At 51.8% G+C, this 18,026-nt stretch overlaps 1 protein-coding gene across 2 annotated transcripts in view; it reads left to right on the forward strand.

The window, feature by feature from the left end:
* Window positions 1-13,788, forward strand: part of SYN3 (synapsin III) — a 447,511-nt gene extending 433,723 nt beyond the window's left edge. For both annotated transcript variants that reach the window (XM_004743091.3, XM_045083963.1), the window contains 4 exons: window positions 3,227-3,361; window positions 4,234-4,321; window positions 9,091-9,379; window positions 12,556-13,788. In XM_004743091.3, the coding sequence (XP_004743148.1) occupies window positions 3,227-3,361; window positions 4,234-4,321; window positions 9,091-9,379; window positions 12,556-12,688 (645 nt within the window). In that variant the 3' untranslated portion in view covers window positions 12,689-13,788. The remainder of the gene's footprint in view (window positions 1-3,226; window positions 3,362-4,233; window positions 4,322-9,090; window positions 9,380-12,555) is intronic.
* The last annotated feature ends 4,238 nt before the right edge of the window (window positions 13,789-18,026 follow it).

Raw genomic sequence — 18,026 nt, forward strand, 5'->3', positions numbered from 1 at the left:
CACGGCTCCCTGGGACCCACAACACGGCAGAGCCAGGTGATTCCATGGGCAGGAGCCCTGATGCTTTCTGCCAGCCACACCAGGAAGGGATCGGCACCCTCCCCGGGCAAGGGCCACCCTTGGATGGACACGGTACCCCTGCCCTCCCCAGAGAGGCCAGAAAACTCCCAGGATGAGCTGTCCTGTATTTGCAGGTTCTGTCCTGCTCTGGAAAACAGCTCTCCTCTCGAGTCTGGGAACCACTTTGCCTCTGGCAGCCACCATAGCTGAAACCACCACCCCCCTCAGGAACCCCTTCTCGGAGGTGGTATCGGAGGGGCCAGGAGCACTACTTGCACACATGCTTGCTTCTGAGCCAAAGCCAGGCTGCCTCCTGGAAGCACGAGTTCCCGCCCTCCTGAGCAAGCCCTGGGGGTTTTGGACCGGGTTGGACCAAGGGCGCTCTGCCTAAGGCGTTCCATCTCCTGAGACCCCTCGCGGCCCTCCTGCGTCAGCATCTCCTCACAGGGACCAGCAGACTCGAGCTCAGCTGTGGCACACACGGAGTTATCCGTCCTTCGCTACTGAGCCCCTGCACAGGGCACCAGGCCCCCAGCCGGGTGATGGGAATCCAGCAGTGGCCATGGCGGCAGGGACGCCTCCATCTCGAGCTTCCATCCAGAGAGGGGACAACAGTCATGGAGGAAGGGCTCCTTGACTCCCCTTCCCCTCCCGCCCATGAGTTTAGCATTCTCTCTGCCCTGAGAGCTCCTGCCTATTTGAGTTTTCTCAACATTTGTTCTGAGGAAACAAAAGACTGTACTCGTGGGCCCAGACGCCCTGCCTCCAGACATTCAGAGGGTCAGGGATGAAAGACCTCTTACATTTTTTTTTTTTTAAGCAAAATTAGTGGGTTTGGACTTTAAAAAACAAGTAAACAACTTCTCAAAATGTTCCAGGGGGAAAAAAAGATGACTTTTCAAATTGTTTTTTCTCTCAGAAACATTGCAGAGTTGTTCCCCTTGCTTTGGGGTTTACAGTGGGGTTAAGATGTAAAGAGATGGGGAGCTCGCTACCAGGAAGATAAAAGGTATTTTTTCCCAGTCAGGTAAAAAAGACAGAAGAGATCCAAAAATATTGTTTTCTTCAGCCACCTCTGTGGTGAGAACATAAAAATTGTATGACATGTTTTGTGAAAATCCTCACAGTAGAATTCTCAGGGGAAACACCCTTGACCTTGTCCTCCATGGCCTGTCCAGGGAACGATGTTGCTCACTGGAAAAATGTTTCCTTGGGGAGACCAGAGTATCCACCTCCTTTGGCTTTGTCCACCATGGGGATTCCAAAATGCTCTGACCTCAGGTTTGTTGTGGTGGCTGTTTTCTACTGCAGGAAGTGTAGGAAACAGAAACCAGAACAGAAAAAGATGGGTAGGGTCAGGGGGAGGAAGGACAGGCCTGTGTCCATCCAGACAGATTCCACAGTTATAACTCAGTTCAGCCCACATAGACCAAGAGGCTCTCCGTGTGCTGGGCACTGAGAGGACTCAGGACTCAGGCCCAACCCTCAAGGAGCTCAACTGAGGACAGTTCGAGGACTGTGCTAGAATCCACATTCACATCCTTGAACTGGCTTCTCAGCCTCCTGACCACATGGCTGCTTTAGACACACAGGCCCCTAAATGCCCCCCAAACCCCCCAGTTTACTTGAGGAAACATGGGCCCCCAGGGGAAATGACCTGCTCAAGATCACACAGCAAGTCTAGAGCAGAATACTGGCTTGGATTCCAGGTTCCCGTTCCTGGTTTTCACCACAGAGGGCTGTTTCAGTGCTCAGGGAGAAACAGAAGGACCCTGGCTTGCTAGTCATGTGTCCTGGAACTTACTACTTGTTTGACGCTCAGTTTCCTCATCATGATGATGAAGATGGTAACAGTACCTGCCTCCAGGAGCTATTCTGAGATTGGTCCGAGATCATCCACACTCAGTCTTCGAACAGTGCCTGGCACGTAATGAGTGCTCAATAAAACACAGCACGCACTGGTATCCTGATCACTATGAGCAGGACTTAGCGCAGGGACCTTCCATCTCTCCGGTCGTAGGAACTATTGAGGACCTGTCTGCTAGTCCTGACCCAGGGCCCATCCCTGCCCTCAGGGACTCATAGTCCTGTTGGAGAGACACAGGTAAGCAGGAGATGTCAGCACCATGTGTTAGCTCTCCAAAGAGGAGTATAGGTGAGCAGCTGGTTAGAAGTTGCCCAGATAGAGAAGAAGGGCTTAGCTTCATGTTCCGGGAAGGATGAAAAGGAATTCAATGAAGAGCGACCAGAGAGAATGGGCATAGATAAAGACCTGGTGGGAAGAGAGAACCTGGTGAGTCCAGAGCTTGGGAAAAGGGGAAACAAGGCTGTGCATTTGATGGCCGTGGGGTGGGGGAACAGGCCCGGATTCCCACAGTGGAGGAGGGAAGAGAATGCCTGCCTGGGCCTCACTGCCCTTCCAGACCGTCCACAGATGCCCGTGCCTGGGAAAAGCACCCGTGGTTGGCCTTGTGTGACTTTGGCCAAGTTGCTTCCCATCCCTAGGCCTCAGTTTCCCCATCTGCAAAAAGAGCGGATGAGCAAATGTAATATGTCAGGACCCCTTCCAACATAAGCACTTCGTCTCCTCGAGAAGCAGGCCATTCCCTGTGGAATGTGTTTCTCTCCAGGCACATGGTCTGCCAGAGCCCCTGAGAACAGGCCTTTCCTCATCCCTCTTCTCTCTGAACACAGGGTCAGCTCTGGCCCAGGTCATTTTTGGTCATAAGTGAGCCCCCACCTTCACTGCTTCCAGCTTTGTGGAAAGCCTTGACCTTGGGCCAAAGTTTAGGAGGTAGGCCCCGCAGCCTGGGCAGGAGCCAAGGTGGGAAAGGAGGGGGCAGAGACTGACTCCCCCAAAGAAAAGAGCAGAAAAGGTCAGCAAAGGCTTCCTGGCCCTTGGTCACATTTCTGTAGCCCAACAAATGTAGGCTGAATTGAACTAAATCCCGAGAGCTGATTCCACGGAACTGCGGGATCTGGGTGTCTCCGTGGGAACCATTCCCGGCTGGAGGCGCTGGGCAAGGTGTTTGCCGGGAGAACATCACCATCTAGTGGTCGCTTCTGTCCCGAGCCCTGAGCCAGCCCTCCAGGGACACGCACTGCCCTCCGGGCTGCCCGGCTACTCTGGCATGGGGTTCCCTCAGGCCTCCTTTCTCTCCCACAGGTGATGGACAGCTCAATGCCCTTGATTGGGGAGCACGTGGAAGAGGACAGACAGCTGATGGCTGACCTCGTCATCTCCAAAATGAGCCAGCTCCTGATGCCGGGTGGCACAGTGCCCTCGCCCCTGAGGCCTTGGGTAAGGTTCTCAGGAGCACAGGAGACTTTGTACCTGTGAGAAATACTGGGCTATCTGGGACTGGGGAGTCCCTGGATCCAAAGGAGATAGTTCTAGAATGGAACCAGCCTGGGGAGAAAGGAGTGGGGTGTGGATGGAGGCTGGGCATGTGAGCTCGCACCCCAGCACCCGCAGGGAAGTTTCAGAGGCTCTGAGACCTTCCTCCTTCCACCGTCACAGGTAGAGAAATCTTGCCTTGACAGCACCTGCAGGCAGAGATTATTAATGTAAGAAGTCGGTTGTCCCTTCTGTGCCCTCCATTCGGGGCCTGAGCAGGGAGCGGCGGGTGCGTGTGGGCGTGTGTTGTTGTGTGCATGCACGCGTGGGTCTGTGTACACACATGCCCTTTGTGTGTTCCCAAGACAACAGTCAATAGAGATTACTGTGTCTTCTGTCTCTCCATCCCCCAACCTCAAAAGCTCCCACACAGCTCCCTTCCATGGTCCTCACCGCAGATTACCAGATCGTTCTCCAAAGAATCTGCTAGCTCTCCGCTTTCTGGAAAAGCAAGTCTCAAAACCTGCTACCCCCTTGCCCCCCACAAAAACAGATCTATGGTGATAGCTGTCGGAATGGTGGTTATACTTGAGGGGGTTGCTGGCTGGGAAGGTGTGGGGGGCAGCCTTCTCCACCGGAATGTTCTGTCCGGATCCCGGTGGTGGCCACACAGATGTATGCACACATAAAGGGTCATGATGGTGCACTCGTAAGAATCGTGTGCCTTACGGAAGTTTTACCTCAGTGATAACAGGATCTTTGTAAGCCCTGCCCTCCCACCCAGGAAGCAGAGGGCTGTGGCAATCGCAGCAGGCTTCTTTCTTCTCCTGCTCTAGGCTCCGCAGTCCAAACCAGCAAAATCCCCCGGGCCGGCCCACATGGGACCTCTGCTTGGACAGCCCCAGCCACGGCCACCTACACAAGGTAAGAGCCACAACAAGTCACCAAGGGAGATTATACAAGGATGTTGAAACGCCCTCAGGGGTCCATGTGTGATGGTCTCCAGAAGGCACTCTGGAAAAATCCATCTTAGTACTGTGTCCACAGAATATGGGCACTCCCTCTGCGTGCGGGACAAATGAGCCTGTGATGTCTGTCACCCCCTTCAACTCCGACAGGAAGGACGGGGAGACAGGGGAATTTGCTGAGTACCTCAGCTGTGCTAGGCCCCCAGTGAGGGACTTTCTCATCTATCCACCCCCCCACTTTTTTTTTTCTCCTTTGTCTCCCAAGCACTCCCCAGTGAAAACATCAGTAGCCTCTTTATCCCAGAGGTGAACGTGGAGGCTCTGCCCAAAGAAGCACAGTGAGAAAATGCAGGTTTATACGTCTGGCTTTTCAGATCTTTGAGGAAGTGTCCATTTCTTACCCACTGGTGGTGCCTGATTGTAGATTTACGAGCCAAGCAGCCAGAGTGGGAGAGAAAGAAACACGGAACATTATATATGACTTTGTTGATGGAAATTCTTCCTCAAAAACTCTGCCAGCATTACTGTGTAAATGCCACCACTTAGTAGAGAACGATCCGCTAGTGATGACAGGATGTAACTTTCTCACGGAATGTCACCGCCTGGGTGTTCCCCTGCACAGGCCTGGGGGGACACCCATGCCCCTCCGCCTCCCTCACAGACAGAACCTTCCAGGCGCACTCACTGCTCCAGGGCCAGCTTAGAACCTATCAGAAAGAAAAAGCTTTACTCTCACATTGTGGCCTTTCCAGTCACTTTGATTAAAGTAACATACTCATTGCTTCTTGGAAAAAATCAGCCTTGGACATTAAATAGCTTCGCCTCCCACAGGTCTCAGATAAAGTGCCCTGTCCATGTTTCCTGTGTCTGTGTCTCTTCTCAGAAAAGCAGAAAGTAATTAAGAAAAGGGAAATTGCATAACTTCTATCACTATGCACTTGGATGTCAGGATTCTTCTTGAGGCACATAGATGTGGTTTTGAATCCTCCTCCGCATCTCAGTACCCTTAAGCCTTAGGAAAGTCACGTCTTTTCTCTGAGCCTTGGTCTCCCCAGCGGTATAACCGCTGCCCTGGGGGGTTATGGGGAGTTGTCCACGGGCAGTGCAGCCGAAGCAGCTAGCAAGGTGCCCCGGGGGGGGGGGGTGGTAAGGCCCAGCAGGTGTTAGGTTAGTTTACTAGGAATAACTAGCTATCTAACTCTCACGGTTAAACACTTACTATCAACAATGTGTGTCTTATTAACAATTAAACTATCCATGTTGTTCTTAATGATCATTACTGTTAACCACCCTTAGAAGGAAAGCAGCCCCACTACCCTCCTGCCTAGCGGTAATTCCATCGTTATAAATGTTCAAAAATAATTTATTCATCCCCCTGCCAGGCTCCTGGCTGTGCCTCCGCCCTGCCCTCTTCTTCCCCGCTCTGCCCCAGGACTTACTTTTTAAAACACATTTGAACAGAGCACTTTTAAAACAGAGGGCTACTGTATTCTGGTTTCCTCTCCCGCCCAGAGTACAGACATGCTTGATAAAGAGATATTATTTTAAGGGACATGGGGCTAAACACACTTTTAGTGAGTTGAAAAACAATCAATTGAAAACCAATTAAGATAATTAAAGCAAATGCTTATTGAATTAACATTCAGATTAAAAATAACAAGGCTAATTAAAAAACAATGCGTTCACTGAGTTCCCAAAATAACAGGATCACATTATTAACTTGTTTGTTTGAACTCATCGTAAAAAGTGAAGTTTTCTTTTAAAGAACCTCATAATTTTTTAGCACCAATCCTGAGCTTGGGCAAATACTTTCTATATATAAGTTAACGGGTTTTTGTATGTGCTGAAATTAAAAATACTAACTTGTTTGCTTTGCCAAGATGCTAAAAGAAATGAGTGTCTCTTGAGGAAGCCCAGGTGTCTAAGTGGGATTCGACAAATAGTTAATAAATAAATGAATGAATGAGGATTCAGGTTTTTCCAAGATATTATTGGCCCTAGGATGGGGGTGAGGACAGGACAACTTGAGATAAAAGTAGAAAACAGAGGTTTCCTTTGACCAGAAGTGGGTTTAAAACACACGAGAGTAAGCCAGCATTTAGAAATCAGAAACTCTGGCACGAATCTCTGGATTTCAGGTTCTCTGGATAGAGCAGAAGCTCTGGAAGCCAGGGGCCTGGGTTCCTCCTCAGCCAGTATCCCCACTGTGGATCCCACGGGCTCCCTGGGACAGCAGGACTCCCCGTTTGCCTCAGGCCCCTGCTCCTCCCTGTTGTCACCTTCACGGCCACGGCCACGTCTGTAGTGTCGATCCTTATCTCCTTTAGCTTGCATCTTCCGACCTAGGTTTGTATCTCAAGGGGAAAATGTTTTTAAAAATTTAAAGTAGCAGTCTGCTCGGGCTGCCCTGAGGTTTTTGGATACTTGCCTGCTTCATTTATTGAGCTGTTTGGGTTTGAGATTTCTGGGCCCTCCGAGCTCCTGGGACAGATGGTGACAAAGGCGAGTGCACAGCAAATCAAGGCCATGTGCCGCCAGTTGCTTCCTCTTTGCTGCCGTCCAGTCCAGTGTCGGAGGTCCTGCCGGGGCTCCCAAGAACGACCGTGGGCGGGGGTGGGGCGGGGGTTGGGGCTGTGGAGTGGCTGCTCTGAGGGCCTCATTTTATAGACGAGGGCCCAGAAATCCAGAGAAAAGGGACTTACTCATGGCCCCATAGCAAGTTAAAACCACAATGGAGTTACGCCCCCAGGCTCCTGGTGCCACGAGTGTGGTGCAGCAGCCACCAGACATGCAGGGCGTGCCATCTGCAAAGGTGCGGGCTGGGATGACATGGCCTGGGTTGTGAGGGGTGGGGGCGTGGGGAGGGGGGCAGCTCCTCCTGCACCTGGCTCAGAGGGTCCACCCCTGGAGGATAGCACCTTTTCTTCATTTGCACAAAGATGTGAGGACTGAGGGCAGCCCTGCATGGCATATTGTGGGGTTTGGGGTTTTTTTGTTATTGTTGTTTTTAAGGAAAAAATGGAAACGGGGCTTTTGGGTCAAAGAGAGCTAAGCTTGAATCTTGGCTCTCTGAATAGAAGTGACAGCTTGAGCAAGTCACAGTATATCTGGGGCTCAGCCTCTTTGAAAAATGGGGACCATGCCTGCTGCCCGGCTACCCAGCCCTAGGTTCAGGGTATACTGTGTTCAGTAAGACCTGGGGAGGGCAGATGAGCGGAATACGCATTATGAAAGGGCCCCAGAGACAGGCGCCAATCCCTTTGAACTCCCAGTGTCCTCACCTGTCTGAAGTTATCTCAACAAAGCCAGACGAGGACAACCATGGTGCTGCCCACTCTCCCAGGAGCAGGGCATCGTCTGCTTGGGCAAGATGCAATTCACAGTCCGGATCCCCAATACTCTCAGGCTTCCAGAGTGAGGAGAGAGCGCCTTGCGTGCCTGAGGCCTTGGAGTTCCACTTGAAGTCATTTCTGGGTGCCTAAAATGTCCCCAAGCTTACGATGCCCCTTTGCTTGTCCCTGAAGGCTCTGTGCAGCGAGAGGGAGAAGCCAAGACCCCATGAGCTTCCTGTGGCTACCCCTACTGGCTGGGAGACCCTGGGCGCACTCAGTGTGCATTTCCCCTTGAGAAGGATGGCGTCTTCCCTACCAGACCCTCCCTAGAGCAAATGACATACATGTCTTTGAAAGTTCTTCGAAAAGCTTAAAGAGCTATTGGAAAGTACGGGATAATTCATTGTCTCAAAAACAATACATCTTCAGTGTGGAAAACATCAGTGAGCAATAGGAAGAGAATTAACCCCACCGCTTTCATAGTCATTGAGCCATGCCTCTTACTCAAAGCATGGAGAGCAGAAGGATCACCTGGGAGCTTGTCGGAGACACAGAACCCCAGAGCCTGCCAGTAGCGGTCTGCGTGGGCCTCCGTAACAAAATGCCAGAGATGGAGTGGCTTCAACAAAAGACAATTATCTTCTCTCCCTTCTGGAGGCTGAAGTCCAAGGTCAGGGTGCCAACGGGGCTGAAAGTTCTCTCCATGGCTTGTGCACAGCACCTTCTTACTGTGTCTTCACATGGCCTTTCCACGTGTGGCCCTCTACCTGTGTGTGTGTCTCTCTCTCTTCTAAGGACGCCAGTCCTATTGGATTAGGGCCCCACCCTTATGACATCATTTAACAATAATTTGTTCCTTTAAAGCCCTATCTCCAAATACACTCACCTTGAGGGTGAAGACTTCAAAGTATGAATGGGGGGGGTGAGGCACAGTTCAGTCCACAACACTCTCCCTCCCGTACCTACGTACCTACTGTATCAGAATCTTCATTTTGACAAGATCCCCCAGTGATTCGTGTGCACATTAAAATTAGAGACACACTGGTTCGAGGGGACAACTTTCCAGTCTTCATGTTTTATGGAGCTACATCCATACATGTGTGCTAAAATGGAATAAGTCTGTACCTGCTATTTTGTAAGCTGCCTTTTTGTTCTGCGGTATATATTCAGCACATATTATCAACGATGTTCTGTCATTTACTATGATTCTGCCACAATATATAATGGCCACAGTATATTCCATTATATAGCTGTATCTTAATGTTGATCAATTGTGCAATTGGGCATTTATATTGTTTTCAGCTTTTCACTGTTATAAAAAACTGTAATGGACATCCTTGAAGCAACAAGGTTTATCTTAAAAACTTGACCATCATCATCTTTCCCCCTGTAGGGGGCCCTCGCCAAACTCCGACCCAGGCGCCTGTGCGATCCGGAAGCCCGTCCCAGCAGCGGCTCTCCCCGCAAGGCCAGCAGCCCCTGAGCCCACAATCCGGATCTCCGCAGCAGAGATCACCAGGCTCTCCGCAGCTGTCCCGGGCATCCAGTGGCACGTCTCCAAACCAGGCCTCCAAGCCAGGCGCCCCCCTCACCTCCCAGGCCCGGCCCCCCGTTCAAGGCCGAAGCGTCTCCCAACAGGGTGAAGAGTCCAAGAAGCCAGCACCACCTCATCCTCATCTCAAGTAAGTGCTCTGGGATTGGGTAGGGTCAAGGGTGGAGCTGGGCTGGGGGCAGAGCTGGGCTGACTCAGGACCGGGACTCAAAGGCAGAGGGCCTCACCCAGATTTTAAATGGTCCGAAGCCTAGAAGATGGAACTTGGATGGCCGGCGGGGCTCAGGAGGTCAGAGTACAGCATAGCTCCCACTGCCGTCCTCCAGACACACACACACACACACACACACACCTACACACACACACACACACACACACACACACACACACCCCTACACACACACACACACACCAGTTATCTCTTGCTGCATAACAAACCTCCCTGAAAGAGTAGCTTAAGAAAACAGCCACTTTCTGTATTCGTAGTTTTTTGGTTCAGCCGTCTATGCTGAGTTTGACTCCGCTGGGAGGTTCTTCTTGTCTCTCCTACAGAGTTGCCAGATAAAATACAGGATGCCCAGTTAGAGTTGCATTTCAGACAAGTGATGAATAATTTTGAGTATAAGTATATCCTCAAAATTGAATGGGCTATACTTATACTTTAAAAAGTATGTTCTTCATCTGAAATTCAGATTTAACTGGGTATCCTGTGTTTTTATTTACTAAATCTAGCAACCCTACTCTCCTGGGATCATCCATATGGCTGCGGTTATCTGGCATCTTCACTGGGGCTGGATGGTCCAAGAGGGCTTTACACACACATCTGCTGTCAGCTGGACCTCTCTCTCTCTCTTTCATGGGCCACAACCTCCAGAAGGCTGAGTCCCCCCTCCTCACATGGTAGAATTCCATCCCCACAGAGCACAAGTAGAAGCTTCAAGGCCTCTTGAGGCCCAGCTTTGAAGGCACACAAGGTCATTTCATCCCACTACATGCTTTTGGTCAAAGCAACTCACATGGCCAAAGAGACCCTTGGTAGGAGGGCCTGCCAAGCCATGCTGGGAAAGGCTAGACCCCAGGCATGGGGGGAGCTGTCATGCCATGTTTGTAAACAACTCATCATGACACACATACGTGTCCCCTTTCCTCTCAAGCCTTTCCCTCAGTTTGAGGTCAGAGAGGTCCCAGATGTGTTTTTCTTGGGAAAGCCCCTCCCTTCCTTCAGTGCCAAGCACTGATGTCGATAAGCATAGCCTCACTCCCAGCAGCCCTTGCTTACTTACTACATGCCAAGTACTTCACCTAATTGGGGTTATTCGTCAATTCTCACAGCTTAATTGGGGTTATTCGTCAATTCTCACAGCTTAGTAGTTAGTAACTGTTATTATCCACATTTTACATATGAGGAGGAGATGAATAACTTGCGAGAGTTCCCACTGTTGGTGAGCGGAGGAGCCAGGATTGAGCACAGGGCCAGTACGCAGATCGGGCTAACCGTAATGTGTTTGATGAGTCATCCATTCACGTGGCCCAGAGATCTAAAAGATATCAACAATAGCAAAGGTACACAATGAAACATCTTCCTCCCACCTCATTCCCATCCAGAACCTTCTGCCCCCTGCTCCCCAGAGGTGACCGCTCTTCTTAGCTCCCTGTGCGCCCCTCCCATGTTTCCTCACACAAACACAAAAATACATGTTGGTTCCCAGCCCCACTTTTTCCAAATGGTAGTGCTTCCTATCCACCCCAGCATCCTTGCTTTTCACGTTTAACAATAAACCCTAAATTTCATCCATCAGTTCACTGAAAATGCTTCCTTTTCACAGCTGTGTCGTACGTATTCCTCTGTAGAGCTTCCACCCTTCCACCGCAAACAGAAATTTGATTTGCTCTTGCGGAGAAGGCTACAGGGAATAACCTTGCATATGCATTGCTTCTCACATATGCAGGATCAGCCGTACAGAAGATGCCAGCAAGGCTGTTGCTGGATCCAAGGAGAAAGGCATTCTGAACTTGATAGGTATTAGCAAGAGGTACCTTGGGAATTATGACCCGTGGTTGAAAGCTCAGATTCCAGAGTCAGACCACCTAGTTTCGAATGCCAGCTCTCCCCCTGCAAAAGCTGTGTGACCTCAGAAACATGGCTCAACCCCTCTGTGCTTCAACTTCCTCACACGCACGATGGAGACAATAGTACTTACCCCACAGGGTTATTACGAAGATTAAAATGGGTTTACACACAGTTAGTGCTTAGAATGCGTCTGGCAATTAATAGATGTATCTAAGACAGCCTTTCTCTACTCAGCCCATCCCAGGACAGGCGGGGGCTTTGGAACTGGGGATAGTAAGCACCAACCCTATAGCAATCCAGCTAAAAACACTGAAACTCCTGATTTACTGCTTATTTGTTTCAGTTCAAGTCGGCCAGTATTTACCAGATCCCCAGTCTGCACCTAGTTCTGGACAAGGCCCTTGCGGGATAAGCAAGGGGTACAGGATGGTCCCCATTTAGGAGAGGATTGGGGTTTTATGGTGATGACAAGGCTGTGCGGAACTTTCTCGCACTTTGGCCTTTTTACAGCAGCTCTTCTGTGTGTCACCCCCACCAGAGGGTGGGCCTCCTGAGAGCAAGGCCCCAGTTACATCCATCTCCACGGCCCCATCAGCAAGACTTAGGCTGGCACCAAGGCTCAAACAGGGGCACCCTGAGAATCCCGAGGCGGGCGGAAATCAGTAGTAAAGGCTTCAGGGCAAAGGTGGGAACTGAAGGCCCGAGTGGGAGAGAAGCGGCCCGGGGTGAGCTCGACTGGCTCTCCTTACATCCATGTCCTTTTCATCGAAGGAGGCCCTGAGCTGCAGGTCACTTGGCGAGGCCGAGGGGGCAGATGGCAGAGCGGGGTCCAGGACACGGGCCTCCTGATTCCCCAACTAGTGTGAGGAAGGACAGGAGGAGCCACCACAGCCTGATGCCAATCCAGAAAACTCACAGTTGGCCACACGGGTCTGTGCACGGAGGTGCCGGCTGGGAACACCTGCCCTCTGAGCAGCCTGGCTTAGTGGGCAGAACGTCAGCCTTGGGCGCTCCCCAGTTACCTGGTGTGAGCCCCGATTTCTGCACCAATCACCACTGCACGGGTGAAAGGCTGTGTGTCATGCATTTAGCATCACGTAAGCATTGGGATGCCTCGTTTCCGGTCATCGCATCATTGTGATGACTGGGTTCACCTAGCCGGCTTCCAGGCAAGCCGCAGCGACTGGTGTCCCAGGCCCGGTCGCCCCCCAACCCCCCTCACCTTTCTGTTTCAGCAAATCCCAGTCCCTGACTAACAGCCTCAGCACATCTGATGCTTCCCAGCGCGGGACCCCAAGTGAAGACGAGGCCAAGGCCGAAACCATCCGCAACCTGAGGAAGTCCTTTGCCAGCCTGTTCTCGGACTAAGCCAGCCGGGGCTGGGACAGGGGAGTGCTCCGTTCCACTCGCCCTTCTCCTGTCTCACCTTCCTTCTCAGCCTTGGTTCCCGATGGGAACAGAATGGAGGGCCTGAGAATATACTCTCTAAATGCCTTTGACCCAGGAACCGAGTATGTATACATGTCCCCCTCCCTTTATCATGACATTCCAGCGTCAGCCAACTCAGTGGTGGGCCTTTGAGAGCCTCCAGGTTCCTCAGATCATGCCCTAAAGGCATCACATCACCCTGCCTGCCCACATGCTTGCTCCCCTGCCTTAGATAACCAAGTGAAATGTCTGTGTGTGGCTAGTTTTCACATTTCTTGTTAGTGTTTTGCTTGCCTTCCGGCAAAGGCCCCCTCTAGGCCTGGCCTGCCTTCCATCAGGTGCAGGCACTGGGACCTCAGTGACATTGGAGGCAATAATCCTCTGACAGTGCTTTGCAAACAGAAGGAGAAAAGCCCAGCCAGGGGTACCTACCTACCCATGCTAACTCCATCCAGGCTCGAGATCACCCCTCAGACCAGCCAGGCTGAACCCCATCCCACGTGGCCACCGGTGGGATCTAGAGAACCGTGGAAAGGAATCAGATCCTGTGTGACAAGTGGGGCCTTCCGGAACACAACGGAAATGGAGGGGAAGTCTTGAAGAGCTGCTCACGCCCAGATTGGACAGCTAAGAGCAGACCACAGGTTCTTCGATGAATCATCTCTAGTTCCAAGAGGAGGAAAATGCCTTCCACTTCCCAAGGTGGGAGTCAGCTTGGGGCTCCTCCAGCCATTCTGTGTTACACCACGAGTAACTCTGAATTCCCTCCAGGAACGCTGTCCCCTCCTCCAAGATAGAGGACGAGCCAGAGAGAGTCCACGGATCAATGGCTCAGGCTGAGAAAGGGCTGTGACAGCAACTTCGAGGCTGGCATGTCAGGGACTGTTGTCAGCAAGGCACGGTAGGTTACTCAGTTATAAAAGGGTCCCATGCTCAAATATGTTTAGGAAACACTGTTTCTATTTCTTGCTTTGAAGTTGGTAGTACCCATTACATGTCAAAGGCCCTCCGGCCTCCTGCAGTAAAGAAATGAGCTTTCACCTTGCTTAACCCAAACTTATCTGACAATACCAGTTCCCTGCGGAGCTGGCAGAGGTCCCGACTCCTTTCCCAAAGCTCTTTCCCTACATCAGACTGCCTCCCGTGATCAGACGGGGTGCAGGGCTGCCCCCAGTTCCCACGCACCCGGTGCTATAAACATTGCAGGTGCCAGAACCAGCCTCCTGGGCTTGAAAAGAGCCCAGGACGTTAGAACATAGCCACCACGCTCTCCCCTTACAGCCTACCTTGCGACTTGAGACACGTCTTCCCCTCCCTGTTGACAGAAAGAGAGAGGGAGGTGACACTGAACTTGTCCTTGGCCTGGAGCTACATTCTAGAGGAGAGGAAGCTTGCAGGACAGGGTGTACCACCACCACCAAGCCCACGTGATTGGAAGATCAGGAACACAGAAACCACCCGAGGCAATCATCACTCACATGCACGGGAGATTCAGATCTGAAAAAGTCAACCTCACTTGATTCTCACTTAGTAATTAATCAAATGCAACCCAAAACACACAACAGAGGGGTCATAGGCCCGGCAAAGTTTCTTGAAGTGTGGGCGCAGCTAGCTTCATTTCAGACCAAAGGAGTCGGGATTTCTGGTCGTAAGGCCCAGACCCTGTGCTGGTCAGTCTCCCCGCGTAGTTCACGTGCACACAGAAGCGCATACTGAGGTCAGCCCCGCAGCCCCTGCTGAGCGGCGTGTGAAGGCCACGCGGTGAGAGCAGCACTGGTAGGGATGCTGTACACCCAGGGAGCCAGATTGGACAGCCAGATTGGATACCCCAATGCTGTACACCCAGGGACCCAGCCCTCAGCCCTTGGTGAGCCGAACCCGTGGTTCCATGAACAGGATTGCCTGGCTGAAATGTTCCCATTTCCCTATAATCTGTCCCCTCCCTAAAAACATCTCCACTTTCAAGCTCAAGCTCCCAGATACTCCAGCTACAGTACTGCACACTTTTCTCATCCGGCCAGGCATCCCAATTTCTAGAACCGTGCACACATGATCCGTGACAATAACACCACAGCCAGCACATCGGAAGCAATCTTCCACTGGAAAATTTGAGCATTGAGACAAAGCGTGGTCTTGGCAAGAGCACGGAGCCCCAAAATGGGCTGTTTGCTCACATGGGCTGGCACGTGCCCCTTCCAAAATTTCACCTTTCATAGCTGTGACATTTTGGACTGGGAAAGGACAAAAGGAAGTGAGGAAGGGCGTCACTCTGTGGAGGTTCTGAAAGGTTGTATGTGGTTTTGCTTTCGACCCAAGGGAAGCCTAGCATTGTCCCTCCAGGCTGACTTAGTGAGGCTGAAACTTGAGGAAGAGCCCTTTGGTTTGTGCTAAAGTGACGCACAAAGGGGTTTGAAGGAGGTAGCCTCAGGGGACACTGTCACCAGCACGAGAGAATACCGTGGTCTTCCTCCTGTGGCCATGGTGAGATGGTTCTGTGGCTTAGGTGTAAAGTTGGCTTTCCAGGGACACTGAGTATACACACCGTCTCTCTTCCATTATCCCCCGGGGTTCTCCTCACCATCACTGCTCTCCCTCCGAACGGTCATGCCTGCCGAGTAGGCAGGGAGGAAGGGCCCTCACTCTCACGGCCGCAAACACCGTAGCAAAGCCCGGGGGGGCGCCTCCTGACATTCCCTTGAAGTCTGCGGTGGAAGGAGCCCTGGGGAAATCAAGCTGACGAAGGCAGCCTGAGGAGCAGCTACGTGAGTTAAGCACGGGGCACACTGCTTGGCGCACAGGTATCTAGGACATGTTTTAGGTACTAGTGAAATGTACACAAAGTGTGAAGATTGGAGAAAATGGCTGTCTTCAGAAGAGCCTCTGTGCGAGGAAGTCACTTGCCCAGGAAAAGAATCAGAGTCTGAAAAGGAATGGGGGCAGAATCAGGAGGCCAGGAGGCCGCCCCTATGAGGCACGTGGCCAGGGGGGCAGGGGCGGCCACAGGGCTACTAGGGCCAGGAGCCGGCGGGCAGCCGACTATGCATCGGCACAGTCAGAAGAGGCCGTGGCGAGTGGACCAGGACAATACGATGGCTCATACAGCAGAGACCAAGACTGAGAGGCCCCGTGCAGACCACGCACCACACCAGAGCCCAGCAAAGCCTCGCAGACAGCCCCAGCTCCAGGCCTTTCACAGGCATACTGGGTCCCTTTGGAGCCCGCCCCTCCCAGCACCAGGGAGCAGACAGCTCATGCTTCACTCGGTGTCATGGGACAGGTCAGGGGCTCGTTCTGCTTTACGAGTTTAGCACGAGTGAGAGGACATGGGTCAGAGTCAGAGCTGAAGCCGGTTGAGTCAGGCAGGCGGAGGCAGCAGTCGAGGAATCAGCTGGAGGACTAGCTCAGAGCCTAAGTGCACTTTCCTTGTATCAAGCGCTTTCTTCATGCTGGAGAGCACACCAGCTGGTTACTAACCCTACTGACAACAGTCAGAAGCTGTCCCCGACTCCCACTCAGTCAGTGATAAAATTCCGAGGTTCAGTCTAATATTTGGACTCTAAGAGAAAGCATTTGGGGTTTGGTTGGAGATGAATTGGAAGTTTGGGCAACAAGCAAGTCAGATCGGTCCATTAACCAAACAGAATGCACGAAGGGCGCAGAGGCTCCCTTGTGTGTCCACACAAAATAGATGACAAAATAGACAAAATGGATGAGATCAGGACTCTTAGATGCTGGGCTGAGAGCTCTCTCGACCGGCCAGCCGAGAGGAAGAGGAGAATGGCCAGGACGTGATTTCTGAAATCAGGGCAGCATTCCTTTAAGGGAAAACCAATCAAAAATGCAATGTTCCTTGTACAACACACGTGTGTGAATCCTTTAAATTCCCCCCTTGCCTTCCATGGTTTGTGTTCCGATTACTCGGTCTTCCCACTTGTGGTTCCCATTTCCAAACTCTCACTGTGTCGGCATCTGCTATCTGCGGTCTTCCGCTGCGTCTCAGGCAGAAGCAAGTTAGCGCTTGGCAGCCACCACCCGGGGAAGGAGAACGGGAAGTCCTGGCGCCCGCCCCGAGCCCAGGGAGCAAAGGGTGGAGAGTCGGCTCCGTCAAAGTAAGAATTACTGAGATCTGAGGCTGAGCAGTGATCTCAGAACCTGGAACGCCAAGAGTGAGAGGATAAAATTAACCATTTTTACAGAGGGAATCACAAAACCTTCCATCGGAGGGAAAAGATACCTCCCGTGATTTGCTGTCCAGCCATGCCAAACCGGATCTTCCATTTATAAAGAGAAGGGGAGGGGGCGCTCCTGGGTGGCTCAGTCAGTTAAGTGTCTGCCTTCGGCTCAGGTCATGATCCTGGAGTCCTGGGATCGAGTCCCATGTTGGGCTCCCTGCTCAGCAGACAGCCTGCTTCTCCCTCCCCTCTGTCCCTCCCCCTGCCTGTGCTCTCTCTCTCAAATTGATACTTAAAAAAGAATAAAACTAAGTTTAAAAGAGAGAGAGAAAGAGAGAGCACTCCTGTTAGTAAAATTAACTGTAGGAGGAAAATACGGGGCCACAGAAAGTCGTTAAGGCTCCAAGCCACCAAAGAACCGTCTTACCGCAACGCTTCCAGTGGCGCTCGACGCTTTCCAGCCTCCGGCCCAGTAGGATCGAAGTGATGTCAGAAGGTCACACAGCGCACATGCCGCCGCCAGACCGTGATCTGACCCTCATGACCCACCAGCAATACACAGGGCTCTACAGTTTCAGCCGAATGAAAAGAATGTAGTTTACAAGCTTCTAAACTATAAATTTAGCTATTCAAGAGGAAAAGCTTTGAGGCTGGTTTAAGGATTTAGAACAAACTGCCGTTCGAGGACTGCAAATCCAGGCATAGGGCACACCGCCAATATGCTCCCCCAAGACATGTGTCACGCTGGCCCGGAAGCCGGAGGTGTGTCGAAGGGAGGAGCCCCTGCAGCCACCGGACACCAGCACCATTCGTGGACCTCTCGAGGGCCCTTCAAATACGACTGCATTTTGCAAACTCATTGTTTTATAGTATTTGGTGCTTCTGGTCATCACTATGTTCTCCCACTACACACGCGCGTGCACGCGCACGTGCGCACGTGCACACACACACACACACTGCAGCCTACCACCACAGACACCCACGGAGAAGTGTAGAGATAGAGGAGGGTGTACTTGGACCCACCAAAGCTTCAGGTAATTCTTCAGCCCAGACCCAATTAGAGCCACACTGCATCTAGTGGACACTTGTTTTTTTGAAAAGCTGTC

Source organism: Mustela putorius, unplaced genomic scaffold (assembly GCF_011764305.1).
Source record: "Mustela putorius furo isolate JIRA1106 unplaced genomic scaffold, ASM1176430v1.1 tig00000738_pilon_pilon_pilon, whole genome shotgun sequence".
Classification (NCBI taxonomy): domain Eukaryota; kingdom Metazoa; phylum Chordata; class Mammalia; order Carnivora; family Mustelidae; genus Mustela; species Mustela putorius.